The sequence below is a fragment of the Tasmannia lanceolata genome, unplaced genomic scaffold (assembly GCF_043159265.1).
Source record: "Tasmannia lanceolata isolate RefF3 unplaced genomic scaffold, GAP_Taslan_0.1 ptg000023l, whole genome shotgun sequence".
NCBI lineage: Eukaryota > Viridiplantae > Streptophyta > Magnoliopsida > Canellales > Winteraceae > Tasmannia > Tasmannia lanceolata.
Window position 1 is genome coordinate 10953512 of NW_027518700.1, and position 15843 is coordinate 10969354.

Below are 15843 nucleotides of genomic sequence, written 5' to 3' on the forward strand. Positions count from 1 at the left end.
AATATGTTTGTCATGAAAAGCTTTTGTCTTCTCTTTATAGATTTTTGCATTCTCGTACGCTTCATTGTGCAACTCCTCCAATTCAAAAAGTTGTAATCGCCTTTGAACACCTGCAGAAGACAAATCAAAGTTTAGTTTCTTAATAGCCCAAAAAGCTGTATGTTCCAATTCAACTGGGAGGTGACAAGCTTTGCCATACACAAGGCGGTAAGGAGACTGACCAAGATCAGTCTTGAATGCCGTCCTATGAGCCCACAAGGCATCCACTAATCTAACGGACCAATCTTTGTGGTTTGGATTCACTGTCTTCTCCAAAATTTGCTTAATTTGCCTATTTGAAACCTCCACTTGGCCACTCGTTTGAGGATGATAAGGGGTGGCCAACTTATGAGTAATACCATATTTCTTCTTAAGAGCTTCAAACGGTCTATTACAAAAGTGCTTACCCCTATCACTAATGATGGCAAGAGGTGTACCGAAGTACGAAATAATATTTTCTTTAAAAAATTTGACCACCACCTTGTGGTCATTGGATTTGCAAGCAATGGCTTCAATCCATTTTGACACGTAATCTACACCTAACAAAATATACAAGTTTCCAAAAGAGTTGGGAAACGGACCCATAAAATCAATACCCCACACATCGAAGATTTTTACCACTAAGATCGGGTTGAGGGACATCATATTTCGCTTTGTAACTCTTCCTAACGATTGACAAGATCTACATGCCTTACAAAAATCAAAAGCATCCCTATAAATACTTGGCCAATAGAAATCACATTGTAAAACTTTGTGCACGGTTTTCTTTGCACTAAAGTGGCCACCACAGGCTTGATCATGGCAAAAAGATAGAATCGATTGGTGCTCATGATCGGGCACACGTCATCGGACAATCTGATCCGAACAAGTTTTGAACAAATAGGGATCATTCCAAAAGAAATACTTTACCTGTGAGTGAAACCGGTATTTGTCTTGGTTGGACCAATGATCCGGTGTAACACCTGTAACCAAGTAATTCACAATATCCGCATACCATGGCTCACTAGAAATAGCAAACAATTGCTCATCAAGAAAGTTTTCATTAATTGGACATTCGTTATTCATTGCATTAGGAAGTCTAGACAAGTGATCGGCAACCAAGTTTTCCGTACCTTTTTTATCTCTAATCTCCAAATCAAACTCTTGAAGAAGTAAAACCCACCTAATGAGGCGAGCTTTAGCATCCTTCTTTCCAACAAGATACTTGATTGCCGAATGTTCGGTATAAATTATCACATGCGATCCAATCAAGTAGGACCGAAACTTCTCTAATGCAAACACAACCGCTAGAAATTCTTTCTCGGTAGTGGTGTAGTTGAGTTGTGCATCATTGAGAGTCCTACTTGCATAATAGATTACATGTGGTAATTTATTGAATCTTTGACCCAATACGGCTCCTATTGCAAAGTCGGAAGCATCACACATAATTTCAAACGGTTCGGTCCAATTAGGTGCTCGAATGATGGGAGCCGTAGTTAGCTCCTTTTTCAAACACTCAAAAGAATCGAAGCATTCTTTGGAAAACTCAAATTTTTGATCTTTTGCTAACAAGTTGGTTAAAGGCCTAGCAATTTTAGAAAAATCTTTTGTAAAACGCCGGTAAAAGCCCGCATGACCCAAAAATGATCGAATATCCTTCACGCTTTTGGGCGGTGGAAGATGGACAATGAGATCCACCTTGGCTTTATCAACCTTAATTCCCTCTTTAGAAATCACATGTCCTAGAACGATGCCCTCTTTTACCATAAAATGACACTTTTCCCAATTGAGGACAAGGTTCTTTTCTCTACTCCTTTCTAAGACCAATTTTAAGTGATGTAAACATTCGGCATAGGTGGAGCCATGAATAGAAAAATCATCCATAAAAACCTCTAAGAAGGTCTCCACCATGTCAGAAAAAATACTCATCATGCATCTTTGGAAAGTTGCCGGTGCATTGCATAACCCAAAAGGCATACGTCTATAAGCAAACGTTCCAAAGGGGCATGTGAATGTCGTTTTCTCTTGATCTTCAGGAGCTATGGGAATTTGGTTGTAACCGGAATATCCATCAAGAAAGCAATAATACTCATGACCCGCTAACCTTTCTAACATTTGATCAATAAAAGGCAAAGGAAAGTGATCCTTCCAAGTAGCGGCATTAAGCTTTCGGTAGTCAATACAAACCCGCCACCCCGTTTGAATGCGAGTTGGAATAAGCTCATTGGTGGCGGATTGTATAACCGTGACTCCCGACTTCTTAGGCACTACTTGGACGGGACTCACCCATTGGCTATCCGAGATGGGATAAATGATCTCATTATCTAACCATTTAAAAATCTCTTTTTGGATGCCTTCCTTCATCACAGCCAGGATTAGCCCTTCTTTGATATTCCCTTGAAGGTTTGGCACCCTCAACGAGATGGATGTGATGTTGCACAATCGAAGGGCTAATTCCTTTGATGTCGGCCATTGTCCAACCTATGGCTTCCTTGTTATCTTTTAGCAATTTAATAAGTTCCTCCTCTTGAAGGGAGGTTAGGTCCGTAGCAATTATTACAGGCAAAGTACAATTATCACCCAAAAATGCATAACGTAAATGAGAAGGCAAGGGCTTCAACTCCAATTGTGGCGCTTCTTCGATTGATGTCTTTGGGAGAGATGTTGCGAGTGGTCCAACGGGCTCCACATTTTGAATGGCAAAAGCTTTAGAAAAGAAGTCATCTCCTAGTGCATCCAAGCATTCTTGGAATCCTGCATCAAAATCAATTTCACAGTTAGAAACAATATCATCAGGAAATGAATGCAACATATTAATTTCTTCATGAAAATTTGGTTGCTTACCCAATCTAAAGACATTAAAATCAACCGATGTGTTTTCAAAAGACAATTTCATTAATCCATTTCTACAATTAATTAGAGCATTGCTAGTGGCAAGGAACGGCCTACCAAAGATGATAGGAATTTGATCCTTGATATTAGCAACAGGCTCGGTATCTAACACAACAAAATCTACGGGAAACAAAAAATCACCTACTTTAACTAACACATCCTCAACCATCCCTTTGGGTGTTTTAATTGATCTATCCGCCAATTGAAGAGTGATGGTAGTTGGTTTGAGGTCTCCTAATCCTAGTTGCTTAAATACAGAAAAAGGCAAGAGATTTACACTTGCACCCAAATCCAAAAGAGCATGTTCAATATTTGTGTTACCAATAGTGCAAGAAATAGTAGGACATCCTGGATCCTTATACTTAGCCACCATTTGTTGAGACAAGATGGAACTTATATTTGCGGCTAAGAAAGCTTTCTTGGGCACATTAGTTGTGCGCTTTTGTGTGCACAAATCTTTCAACACTTTGGCATAAGTAGGAACCTGAGAAATCGCATCTAATAAATGAATGTTAATTTGCACTTATTTAAACATATTTAAAATTTTATCCATGGCATCCACCTTCTTATTATTAGCAAGTCTCCTTGGAAAAGGAGCTTTAGGCACATACTCATTTTCAGGTGGAGTAACAGCCTGCTCTTCACTTACTTGTTTGGGTTCCGCAATCGAGCCTGTTGGAGGGGAGTCTTTTCTTACCTCTTTGGATGTATCTTGTATATCTATAGAAGGTTCAGATCTGACCTCCTCCTTGTGGTAATCTCTACCACTCCTTAAAGCATATACGGCATTACATTCGTTGGAGGGCTCTTGCGGCGGCAAAATTGGTTGAATGGCATTCAACTGATTTGGCGGTACCTGTTGATTCACATTCATATTCACGTTCCTTGGATTAGGAACGGGTTGACTTGGCATCTTCCCCTTTTCCCTCTCATTCAACGCCATGGCAAGTTGGAGATTTGCTTCTCCATGTTGTGTTGGCTTGTCGTGAAAGTGCTAGTGAGAAGTTCTATGCTTTTTTCTAAGGAAGCTATGTGTGCCGACTCTCCTTGTTTTTGAAAACCCGGCGGTTGCTGATTTGAAACATATTAATCATGGGGTTTTGAAAAGTAGGAGGGGAAGGGGATGGCCGAACAAAAGTGCGAGGGAAGGTGGGCCTAGGTTGGCCGAATTGGCCTTGGTCTTGAAAATTAGATGGCCCACTTTGACTCCATAAAAAGTTGGGATGATTTCTCCATCCCGGATTATAAGTGCTAGAATAAGGATTATTAGCATAAAGAGCATTCACATTCTCATTAGAATTACCAAATTTAGCAAGAGTTGGACACTCTTCCATGACATGGTTCGTGACTTGACACCAATTACACATGGAAACACTATGTGCAATTTGATTGACTTGTGAGGGTCCTTTGACAACTATTGCCTCTAGCCTTTTGATTAGGCTATCAAGATGGGCCTCTTTTGCCACGGCACCCTCTATTAAAAATCCCTTGCTTGAAGTGGCTCTCTCACCGTCTTGAGTGGATTCCCACTCTCTTGTTTTTTCCGCCAAATCAAGTAAGAAGTTCCATGCAGCAGCCTCATCCGTGAAAGATGTAAAACCGTTAGGACACATGGATTCAAGAAGTTGCTTTGTTTGGTAATCTATGCCCTCATAAACAATTTGGCATAAGTGCCACAAATCAATTCCATGGTGAGGACACTCTTGGAGTAGGTCTTTGAACCTCTCCATAAACTTAGAAAATGACTCTAATGGCTTTTGTTTGAATTGTAAAATATCGTTCCTAAGCTTATTAGTTTTATGTAATGGAAATTTTTTTTTTAGGAAAGTGACGGTGAACTCCTCCCAAGTGGTGATGGAGTCCGTTGGTAAGCCATAGAGCCACTTTTTGGCTCCATTCTTGAGTGAAAACGTAATAAACCGCAACTTTACCGCATCATCGGTAAGATGTTGCAACTTAATCAAAGCACATACATCTTCAAACTCACGCAAAAATAAATAAGCATCCTTCGAGGGGAGGCCATGAAAATGAGGAAGTAAAGAGATAAATTGCGATTTTAGCTCAAAATTATTGCCCTGCGTAATCGGCAATCTAATGCAAGAAGGTTGCGCGGTTCGGGCCGGATAGAAGCAATCGCGTAAACTCTTTGGCGGCTCTTGTTCTTCCGCCGTGACTACTTGATTTGGATTTGGTTCGATGTCTTCCGCCGTCTCTAACCGGTTTGCTTTTTCTAGTCGATTGGCCGAGTTCCGCACCCAACCTACGGTCATAAATACAAGAAAACCAAGTAAGAGAGATGGATAGGCAAGAAACCAAAAATATAACTAAACTAAAAATAACTACTAATCTAACACTTCGAATAATTAAGATTCTAATGCAACTCTCTTCCCCGGCAACGGCGCCAAAAACTTGATTGAGATATTAAATAACCGCAAGTGCACGGATCGTGTAAATACGGGCCGAACTCAGGGAAGAGAAATCTAGTTGTCAATCCTATTCTTGTACCGATTAGAATACTAGCTATGTATAATGTTGCCTGGAATGGACTCAGGATTTTCGTGGACTTAGACTTCGAAGCCAACACTATATATAAGCGTATATTCTATTTAATCTAAGAATCAAATTCAACTAAGATCTTTTTTATTTAAAATCCTAATTTAGGCAAAGTGTACCAAATTTTAATGATCTCTATTAACTACTTATCTAATTTAATTAGAAAACTAAATTCTAAGGGTTTAAGTAAATTGGAAAATTGCAAAAGTAATTTGGAATAGTGTAAAAATCTTAATTCAATATAAAAGATTACTTAGGGTTAAAATCCACCATGGGCTTGGATTAGATTGATTAATTAAAATAATTTTTGTGTATTGAATTGTATATTTGATAATTAGTCTATAGGAAATAAGATCAATGGATGTCATTGCCCATGAGTAATTTATCAAAGACACTCCAATTTTAAAGGCTATATAAATATTTATAATGTTCATAGCAATCACTCATACGAAAGGGGAAAGCCAATGGCATGAATGATTGGTATGCAACAATTATAAACCATTAATTCCATACCATTAAATTTAATTAAAAACATTTCTCCTTCCCCATGGTTTCATCTAAACCCTAAGTATATAGGATTTAGTTACTCATGAAGAAAGTTAAAGAAATAAAAATAAAAAGTAGAAAGAAGAGAATTGTCATTAAGAACTTGAGAAGGAAAAAGAAAACAAAAAGAACTCTTCTTTAATTGAAATTGAAAGCAAAAATACATCAAATTGTAATTTAAAATAAAGAGCAAAATAAGGAAGACTTATTATTTTTCTCCTTCAATGGTTGAATCATTGTCCTCCTTCAAGCCTTGATCGGATTCCTCTCGTCGATACGAGTCCAACGGATCCGACCACGCGCGAATCGGAGCTAAAACGAAGAAGTTATGGTCCGTTGAAGTTTTAGAAAAAAATAAAAAAAACTGCTGAAGACGCGACGAGACGAGACGAGACTAAAAATTTAAGAAGATGGGAGAGAGTTCAAGAGATATTGATATATAGATTTTGGGTGAGAAAGGTTGCTAAATTAAGGGATTGAAAAAGATGTAAGGTGGAGATTAAAAAGCTAATCTTAGGAAACAAATGAAATGACAAGATTAAGGCTTGAATGGGCTTTCTATATCGCTTCTAAAAAAACACGTGTTACTTTCCTTTTCTTTTTTTTTCTTTCCAAAGGTTTGTCTAAAACCTTCTAATTATTTTGTCAAGCAACTTTCTAAATGGTAGAAAAATAATGAAAAGTTTCCAAGTTGAGGAATATGTGCATGAAAGGACCAAATTGTCCCTATCTTTCGAATGAATTGCAATCATGCCATATACTTTCGCAAATGGCAAATCTACCCTTCCTTTGTAATGCACATAAACAACTAATAATTCCCTTCTCCTCTCTTGATCATTTCAATCTCAACCATTGGAATTCAGATCCTTTCTCTTCTCTTGTTTTTCATCATCCATCCTTGAAATTTCATCTTTCAAAGCAAAGTAAGGGGGTGTAGCATTATCAATTTGATCCTACTAAAGCATCATGCCAATTCGGCCAACTAAGACATCTTGGAACTTTGGATTCTCATGGCAATTGGTCATTTCTTCACTATTTTCATATGTTAAGCTCAATTTCCTTCATAATTCCAATAAAAATCCTGAAACAACAAAAACAACAAAAATACATTAGTAGTACCGCTTAAAACATAAAATATGCATGCATCCTACCACTACCATTCACAAATAAATGTGTTCATCAGCTACTCCACAAAATCCCTTCATTGAACTGCTTTTATGTCCTGTGCTGCTCGACTATCTGTATATCATTTGTATTAGGAAACTTCCCCAAACTCAAGACAGATGGCTTATGTCTCCATGATGCATTGAGACACCACTTTCTTGAAATAGGGATCTCAGTGGTTATTAATATTAATTGGGTACCGACGATTATGTTTCAACATGAGCCCATTTTTCAGGTGAGCACATCACTTTAGGAGTTTCAGACATGTTGCCACATGAATATCTTCCTCTGAATTATGCAGCAGTTAATACAGCTAATAAACGGAAATTTCAATTGAGTCTTTTTCAGGCGAGCACATCACTTTAGCAGTTAATACGCGGTTCGTTCCGGTACGCGTACGGGAACGGGTACGGGGTACGATGGTAGTCCGGTACGCGGTACGATGAGGGTATATATATATAATTTCATATATTTTTACAAGAATGTCATTCCATAGTACACACTACACACATTTAATACAAAAATATATAAAAACCTCGTGTATGTCATACATATTTTTTCAAAAAGAAAGTTCCCGTTGGAATATATGAATATCCTTCCATAGTCCATAATAGTTCCATGCTACATCCATTTAATAAAAAAATAAAAAAACCTGATGTATGCCCTACATTTTTTTTTCAAAATAAAGCTCTAGTTCCAATTCAACCCAAAATATATAAAATTTGTAGCTCTCTCCATCTCTCTTCTAGTCTATATGCATCTCTCTCTCCTTCTCTCCCACGGATCGCCGCGGTTCGTCATTTTTGGCGATCCGGGTCGTTAGTGAACCACGTTTCGGATCGTGCGACCCCGGATCACGGATCGGAGGGCGGATGGTGAATCCGGTAACTATGGTCTTGCCGAGTTCAAAGGTTTTTCGCTTGGGGAATACCATCTCTCCATATGTGTTTGTTACATTTGGTCTAAAGGGGACTGCTCAATACAGGAACATGACTTAGCTGCCGCTATCAGCAATGATTTCAGGATTTAATGATCATAGCAGAATAATGCTGTCAAAAGGAGTTATATTTCAACTTGTTAGACCTTTTTTGTTCATGTTGCCTGTCTATTTGTTGTCAATGACTGGCATTCCTTTATAGCATTCCTTGGGGTGAGTTAGGAAGGCTAGTGCTCTTTTTATTTTTATTTTTATTTTCTTTTTTCATTTCTCTGTGTTCTGATAGGAATAGACTACGCATGAATACTGAGATTTTTGTGTCATCAAGTTTTTGGAAGGCGCTTGCAGATTTCGAACGCTTAGGGGACTTCTACAGTAAGAGGGAGATTTTATCCCAAATTCTCAAGTATGAACATATGGGCAGTTTTAAATTTGCATGAAGCTTTTTTCAGTATACTGCATCTTTGATTTGAAATAGCATCTTATAGGTAAAGGCAGTTGGAAAAATTAAACATTTAATTCACACTCAGTTCCTTTTTCGGGAGGCCTTGAAAGTTGAAACTATGATTTGTTTTAATTGTCCGAGCTTCAAAAGTTGTAGATGAAATTATGGTCTCTGCCCAAGACTTATTAAAAACTTTCTAATCTATGGATCCCACCTACCCCAGCCAAAATAACCTTTCTTTACTGGTAGATGCTCTTGGATTTCTGCTAGAAGTTATCTGGATTCTGGACATTGTTGGTGTGTCTATTGCCCTTGAATGTGGTTTAAATGATAAAAGTTTCAATCATCTTTCATGAACTGTAGTTTTGCTGAGTTACCGGAAACTTTCCAGTTTGATGGGAAGCTCTCTTTTCAGATGGCCAGCTGGTGTGTGCTGTGTAAGCAGGAGGAAGAATCCCTTGATCATGTCCTCGTTTGTCCCTTCGCATTAGCATATGGTACATCTTTGTAAAAAGCTTTGGAATGGATTGGGTCTTTCACAGATCGATTGAGAAAACCAATTTAAATTGGAGTTGCGGTCCTTTCGTCACAGCAGAGTGAGATCTTTGGCGTCTCCTTACCTTCGCTATCACTTAGCACATTTGGGAGAAAGAAATTATCTTATTTTCAAAGACAAATCAAAGGTGATGGGCGAGGTTATCACACGAAGAAAGGTTGATATTGTCGCGTGGGTAAGGCAACATAACTTGCTATCCACCTATAGCATGGGAGACATATTGTGGAATTGGAAAGCGATTGTCTTCGGGAAGGGAATTGTCAAGCAGGCCCCCAGATGGTGTCCCCCTCTCCACCGGTGGTGGGTAAATTTCAACTTTGACGGCAGCCTAATAGGAAAACCAGGTAAAGGAAACACGATAAAAGAAACATGATCCAAGCTTTTTGGGGACGATTAAGGAAACAAGATAAGGGAAACATGATCCAAGCTTTTTTGGACCCAGCTGGAATTTGCGACTCTAATGAGGCCAAAACTCTACTTTGTGGCCTTAAATGGTTTACTCAGTCGTTGACTAGCATTATATCGGAGATTCATGATCTTTGTCGGTCCTTTCTCCCTGATTATATTCACATGAAGCGGACACCTATTATACTTTGGCAGATAACGCCACCAAGGAACGAGTTGACAGGGTTTCTGTTTATTTTTATGCATCTTCGGTGGAGTAACATGTCTATATTTTTACTTGGGAGGATAGCCCCTGCATACATGTAGTGGGATGCCTCGTCCCTGGCTATCATATCCAGTTCCTGTTTGCTTTAATAAAATCAGTCACTAGTTATCTTTAAAAAAAAAGGGAAAAGAGGAGAAAGGGAGAGGAGAATTCGTGTGGGTTGACTCCTCAAATCCCACTATCTCATATATTTATAATGTGCTGTTTCCAGTAGTTACAAAGGTGTCATTAGAGGGCCACCAGTGATGGTGGTCCCCGTCAAACTAATGTTAAACTTCTTAACTCTAGGCTATATGTAGGAAGGGCACTCTCTCACCTAAGTGCTTTAACAACATTTAACTAGATTTTCTGGTGTTTTTGGTCTTATAAATATCCATATATACACGAAGTTTTTATGTCCTTTTTTTAAAGGTAATTAGATATTTATGAGTTTTCCCTATTGGGTGTTGGGTTTACCCTTCTCCGGTCATGTTTTGATCAAACATACTATCGTTTTATTTCTCTTTAAGCATTATTTGTGAAGATCTATTGGATTATTAATGTGATTGGATGCTGCACATATGCAATCTCTATTAGGGGGTTGGGAGTTGCTCCATCTCTATGTCAATGTCCTAGGCCACATGGACCTTTCATGCACCGCACATGTGCAGTGTACACACATGTGAAATGATCTCTACATCGTGGTGCCTGCTCTAGCCCACAAATCCACGACCCAGATCCTCTTGGATCATTTATGCTCAAAATGCCATCTTACTTGGAAGAGGAAGAGGAGAAAATGGTGTGAGGAGGACGAATGAAACTCCTCTTCTTCTCCTTTCATTTATGCTCAAAATACATTTGCGCAAAACACATACGGTGAGACAGAAGCGTGCGAGAGGGAGGACGAGGAATGGAACTCTTCTTCTTCTCTTTTCGTTGAAGATCAGCCTTGAAGCTCTGTTACCATTTTAGAAATGAGGATTAGGTTAATGAGGAAGAAGAAGAGTGAAGAGGATGGAGAGAGGAGAAAAGAAGAGATGGGAGTGAGAGAATGAGTGAGTTAGAGATGGCTCTTCTTCTTTCCTTCTTCCTTTCCCAAGGATTTGACCTAAAGCTCTGATACCATGTTAGAAATGGGGATAAGGTTAATGAGGAAGAAGAAGAGGAATGGAGATGATGGAGAGTCTCCACTAGGGAGCTCCTCATGTAAATGATGTATGTATAGGCCCAAATAGGGCAACATGTGTACAGTGACTATAATACTCTCTTCACTACAAGTAATGCCTAATCTACCCTTATACATTATTCAACATAGTCTATATACGAAAGGTTAGTCACCTCATCAATAGTGTAAAAACCCACAAATAAGGATACAGATCAGCCATATTCGACACATATCCTACACCCTTATTCTTATCATATCCAGTTGGGTTGGGCAGTCCATCTAATTTGAAGGATCCCTGTCCTATATGAAGTGGCTTCACTTTTTTTTAATGATATTTGAATGCCTTTTAACAAAGTGATAATATACAGAAGTAGACAACTCTTCATTGTATCGATTCATGTGATTTCTTGCACTTATTACTTGGCCTGTCCTTGCTTTTGTTTCAGGTTCAGAATCAAATGCGCAATAAAGAAGGAGAAAAGAAACGTGCTTTTCTAACACTGGAGGAACTGCGACAGTTATCAGAGGATACAAACACATATAAATCGATTGGTATGGTTGTATACAAAATTTTGTATTCAATAAAACATTTGTTCCTTCATTTTTTGCTAATTATGCATTAGAATGGCCATTTTTTTGTACCTATATAGAAATGGCCATTTTTGCTAATTCTGCACTAGAATGACCATTTTGCTAATCTGTATTATAATGACCTTTTTTGCTAATTCTGCATTAGAAGGACCATTATTGTTAATTCTGCTTCAGAATGACCATTTTGTGGCCCATCATGGATGGCCCTAATGACATGGATGTAATTATGTTTAAGTCGAATATATATAAAGCAAAGTGGGTCATGGAGATGGAATCTAATTCCCATGAATTCCATTCTCTATTTCTTTATTTCTCTCCTCCCTTTCTCCATGAATTGGGTGATCCCCCTAGGTTCTTTCTTTACCTTTTTTACTTTATCAGAGGCAAAATTATTCTTAAACTATAACTTTTTTGGTAGGTAAGCTGGGATTGAACCTCCGACCTCCAGGTTGAAGATCAAAGCCTCAACCATTGAGCTAGAGGCGCAATCCCTAAATAAGATGTATTTCCATTTAAAAAAAAATGTGTACAAATATAAAATATAAAATAAAATAAAACTTCTAACAACCTTGACTAATTGTAGGATAGTATTCTGATCTTGCTTATTCTTCCCATTCTGTGAATCACTCCAAGTTTCTGTTGTCAAACAAGCATACCGTATCAATTCATGTTACTGCCGAAGTATTCCTTGTTATTTGAATATACTGCCAAAGTATTCCTACCAGGCAATTTTTAAACCATCACAAAAAATAGAACAGAACGTAGATCATAGCTAAGCTTTCTTGTTACTTTTACCGTTGGTATACTCCAGTGATAGGAACTGACACCTTATTCCTTATGAGGTGGTCCTGAACCCAAGAGTAGGACTCTTCTGGGTTGATCTTATGGTGACTTGGTAGTGTTAATAAATTCAATGTTGGATGATGTAGTTTTGCTCAAATCTGTTGCTGTATGATCTTTAGAATTATTTTATGGCATTTTCATTGACTAGTCTATGAGAACAAAGAAAAATTCCCAATTAATATTTCCAAATCGACATCTGACGCCTATCTTTTACTTTACAGGGAAAGCGTGAGTTCCAGATCCCCACCGCTGGAACCAGAAATTCCTGCTCATAGAAATCTAATACCAACTTCTATATGCAAATTTGAAATGACATGAAATTTTTTAACTTAAATTTGTTTCTTTCTAGATTTGTTTTGGAGCCAAAATCTCTCTTGGTGAATGAGCAGGAACAGAAGCTCAAGGATAGTGAGGCTGCTATTGCTTCATTGCAGGTCTCCTTCTTTTTTTCTTTCATTTTAGTTTCCCTTTTCAGTTTCCATTCACCACTAAATTTGATTAGTTTGTATTGTGCTACTTTTACAACAGATTTCCAAGGAATACTTAGAGAAGCAGTTGGCGGAGATTGAGAACAATCTGAGAGAGTTATTACAGCAAGATCCGGGTATTGCCCGTCAGATAATGTCGATGAGTGTAATGTAGATTATCCTTCGTTTACAAAGATTACTGCTTTACTTCAATAGAAGTGGAAATTCCTTAGTTATATTGTCATGAAACAAACGGGTTTTCGCATCTTTCCTTCTTTAAAAACCCAGTGACAATTAGGGAGAGATATCAATCTTTGCTCTTACCTTGTGGGTAAGCCAAAATGCTGAGTGTTTTCAGGTTCACTGATTTAGTAGTTTTTTTTATATGAAATTACAAATGTTAATCATATTTTCACGCATTTTGTTTGTCATATTCTAAAATGACTGCATTTTTACCCTTATTGTTTGTCTTTTCCTGAAAAAAAAAAGTCATTTTCAGCTTAAACAAAGAGTAGAAATGCTTGCAGAAGGGGTGGAAATATCATTTGTTTTTGTATGGTGTCTGCTCATAGGTGCATGCATATTTTTCTTAAAAAAGACATTGGGGCCCATATGATTTGTTGATCAAAACCATTCTTTTGTTGGGCCCCGGACTTCGGTTGTGCCCATAAAGTATCTCTGTAGGTTTCTATAATGTATTTTAAGCAAAAGATAGTTGTATTGAAAGAGAAAAGATTACAGGTGCAAGTAGTCAGGATACAAGGAATGTCGCAAGCCCCCTGACTTGGCCAATCGATCTTCTAAGAATATGGACAAGAGAAATAAATCACATTGCAAAAATTCCATCCAAAAACCTAGCTAACTTCCAAAAACTTGCACTTTTACCTTAAGCCCAAGAAATAACATTAGGTGAATCATCCTCCAAGTGCATTTCGCCTTTGAGTTTTCCACCAGAGAACAGCTACGCAGGCCCACTTTTCAGCAGATTGTCTGATTCATTTAATAATTCATCTAAGGTAGCTGCTTTCTCATGCAAACGTCAGCCGCGAAATGCCTTTCCAGGAAATTCCCTAGCAAATCCCGAATGAATGGGGTTGCACATGTAAAACCTCTTCACGCCTATAAAAGAGTTTGATTCACTTAACGCTAGAGGCAAAATAGGCAAAAAATGACTTGGAAAGTACCTGGAAAACACTTAGGAAAGGCATTCACCTAATCCAAGATTCTAACTAGAGATCTCTAGGTAAAGAGTTTGGCTCTGACGAGGGTCTTTGGCTCCCTGACGTGATCTGCAGTTGGAACTTAGGAGAGGGGCCTCAGAGGAATCCAGCGGAACCCCTCGGAAAGTGCGGGAAGATCACTAGTAAGCTACTAGAGACTCACTTGTTAAGTAAACACTAACCTTACCCGGTTTTGATTAACTAGGATTAGGAGGAAAGCCAAGGAAATTGGGGTCTACCCAAAGCCTTCTCCCCATTTAGATTAGTTTAATTAAGGGATGCCAGGTTAAGTTGGTTGATTAAAAATCTTTTAGATGAGATCTAGGAGCAAATGAAACGATGCAGATCCTCATCAAGCTTGAGAGACTTTGGTTTGTCGCATCTTGAGGCATTTTGACTGTTACGATCCTTGAAGAAGAGAAGACTAGTGGAGAGAGGTTTTTGCAAGCGAAATTTTGGAAGTAGGATGGCTCTGTTGCATGGGTGATTTTTGTTGTAATGCAAATGGGACGATAGGATGATCTTTGAATGTAATCTGAATGATCGGAATGTAATCGGACTCAGAAGATGCTTTAGCTTTATTCGAGTTTTTTGATGATCAGCCATACTATGTAATGCAAGTTGGGGACCAGATGCTATTTTCATAATATGAATATGTTTGTCATCTTTCAAAAAAAAAGATTAGTTTAATTAAGATAATTAGGAGAATCTTGATAGTCTAGTCTAAGAGAGCTTAATTAGGATAGTTTAGTAACTAACTCATCTTAGTTCCATTCCTCTGATCATGAACCATGAGAATTGGGGATCAAAAAGATCCCCAATTCCCATGAGGTTCCCAAATTGTTGTGTGTGTGTGTGTGAGAGAGAGAGAGATTCCTTTTTGGCATAGGATGAGAGGAAATGTATCTCGTTTTTTAATTGGGCAAATGACCTAAAAAAAGCTCGTTTTTGGACTATTGACGTTAAAGCAGTGGAGAGTTGAAAATGACCAAAGTGAAGTGCTTTCGCTGTTCACAGCTATTTTCGGACCCTTCTCCAAATTCGAATAAAACAAATGAGTGCCTTTTCAATTTTTTTTACTTTTTTACTTTGAGAAAATACTTCTCTCTCCTTCTCCTCCTTCCCTCCGGCAAATAGCAAAACCCCATCCCCATCGCCGTTCGTTTTCCCTCCCTCCGACGGAGACCGAAATCTCTCCCCGGTGAACCGCCTTCGACAGAGAAGAAAATGGCGTTTTGTAACGCCGTTGAATCCTTCACTCCCCATTTTTTGACACCTTTGAATCCTTCGTCCATACGGCCGTTTTTGCATGCCGATGAGCCCCCATCACGTCTTTTCAAAGTTGAAGGAAGTTGAAGTAGGTATTATTCTCATCTTCTCATAGTTTTTTTTTTTTTTTTTAATATATAAGAAATGCAAGACAGATTTCTTCAATGGCTTTTACAAAGGTGAGAGATTGAAAACCCAGTGCTTATTTTCTTTTCTCATCTTCCATTGACCCTTCGTTTTTAGTTTTGCAATTTTTTAGGGTTTTGGCAAACCAATTTCAACCATGATTTAAGATTTTGTTAGGGTTTCAACCATTATTTGGAGTCATTTGGGTTTTGGTCCCTTTGGGTTTTGAAATCCATTTTCAAGTACTATTCCTAGGGTTTTTCTCTGTGGAGATTGATTATAATTTGTGGTTTGTGGTGAAGACATACTGGTTGAAATATGTTGAAATAGTAGTTGCATTTAGTTATGTTGGTTGAAATACTTATTGATTTCTTATTTAGTGGTTTGATTTTTTTTGTTATA

General features: G+C 38.1%; 1 protein-coding gene and 1 non-coding gene across 2 annotated transcripts in view; both read left to right on the plus strand.

Annotated features, from left to right (window-relative positions):
* The window catches only part of PFD1 (PREFOLDIN 1), a 28355-nt gene extending 15110 nt beyond the window's left edge, over positions 1 to 13245 (plus strand). The window contains exons 3-6 of the mRNA XM_077366513.1: positions 11372 to 11477; positions 11935 to 11938; positions 12709 to 12793; positions 12888 to 13245. Of these exons, the coding sequence (XP_077222628.1) occupies positions 11372 to 11477; positions 11935 to 11938; positions 12709 to 12793; positions 12888 to 13001 (309 nt within the window). The 3' untranslated portion in view covers positions 13002 to 13245. The remainder of the gene's footprint in view (positions 1 to 11371; positions 11478 to 11934; positions 11939 to 12708; positions 12794 to 12887) is intronic.
* Positions 4594 to 4700, plus strand: LOC143856850 (small nucleolar RNA R71). Its single transcript, XR_013238393.1, has one exon. It is a non-coding gene; the product is annotated as a small nucleolar RNA R71 (small nucleolar RNA).
* Positions 13246 to 15843: the final 2598 nt, after the last annotated feature.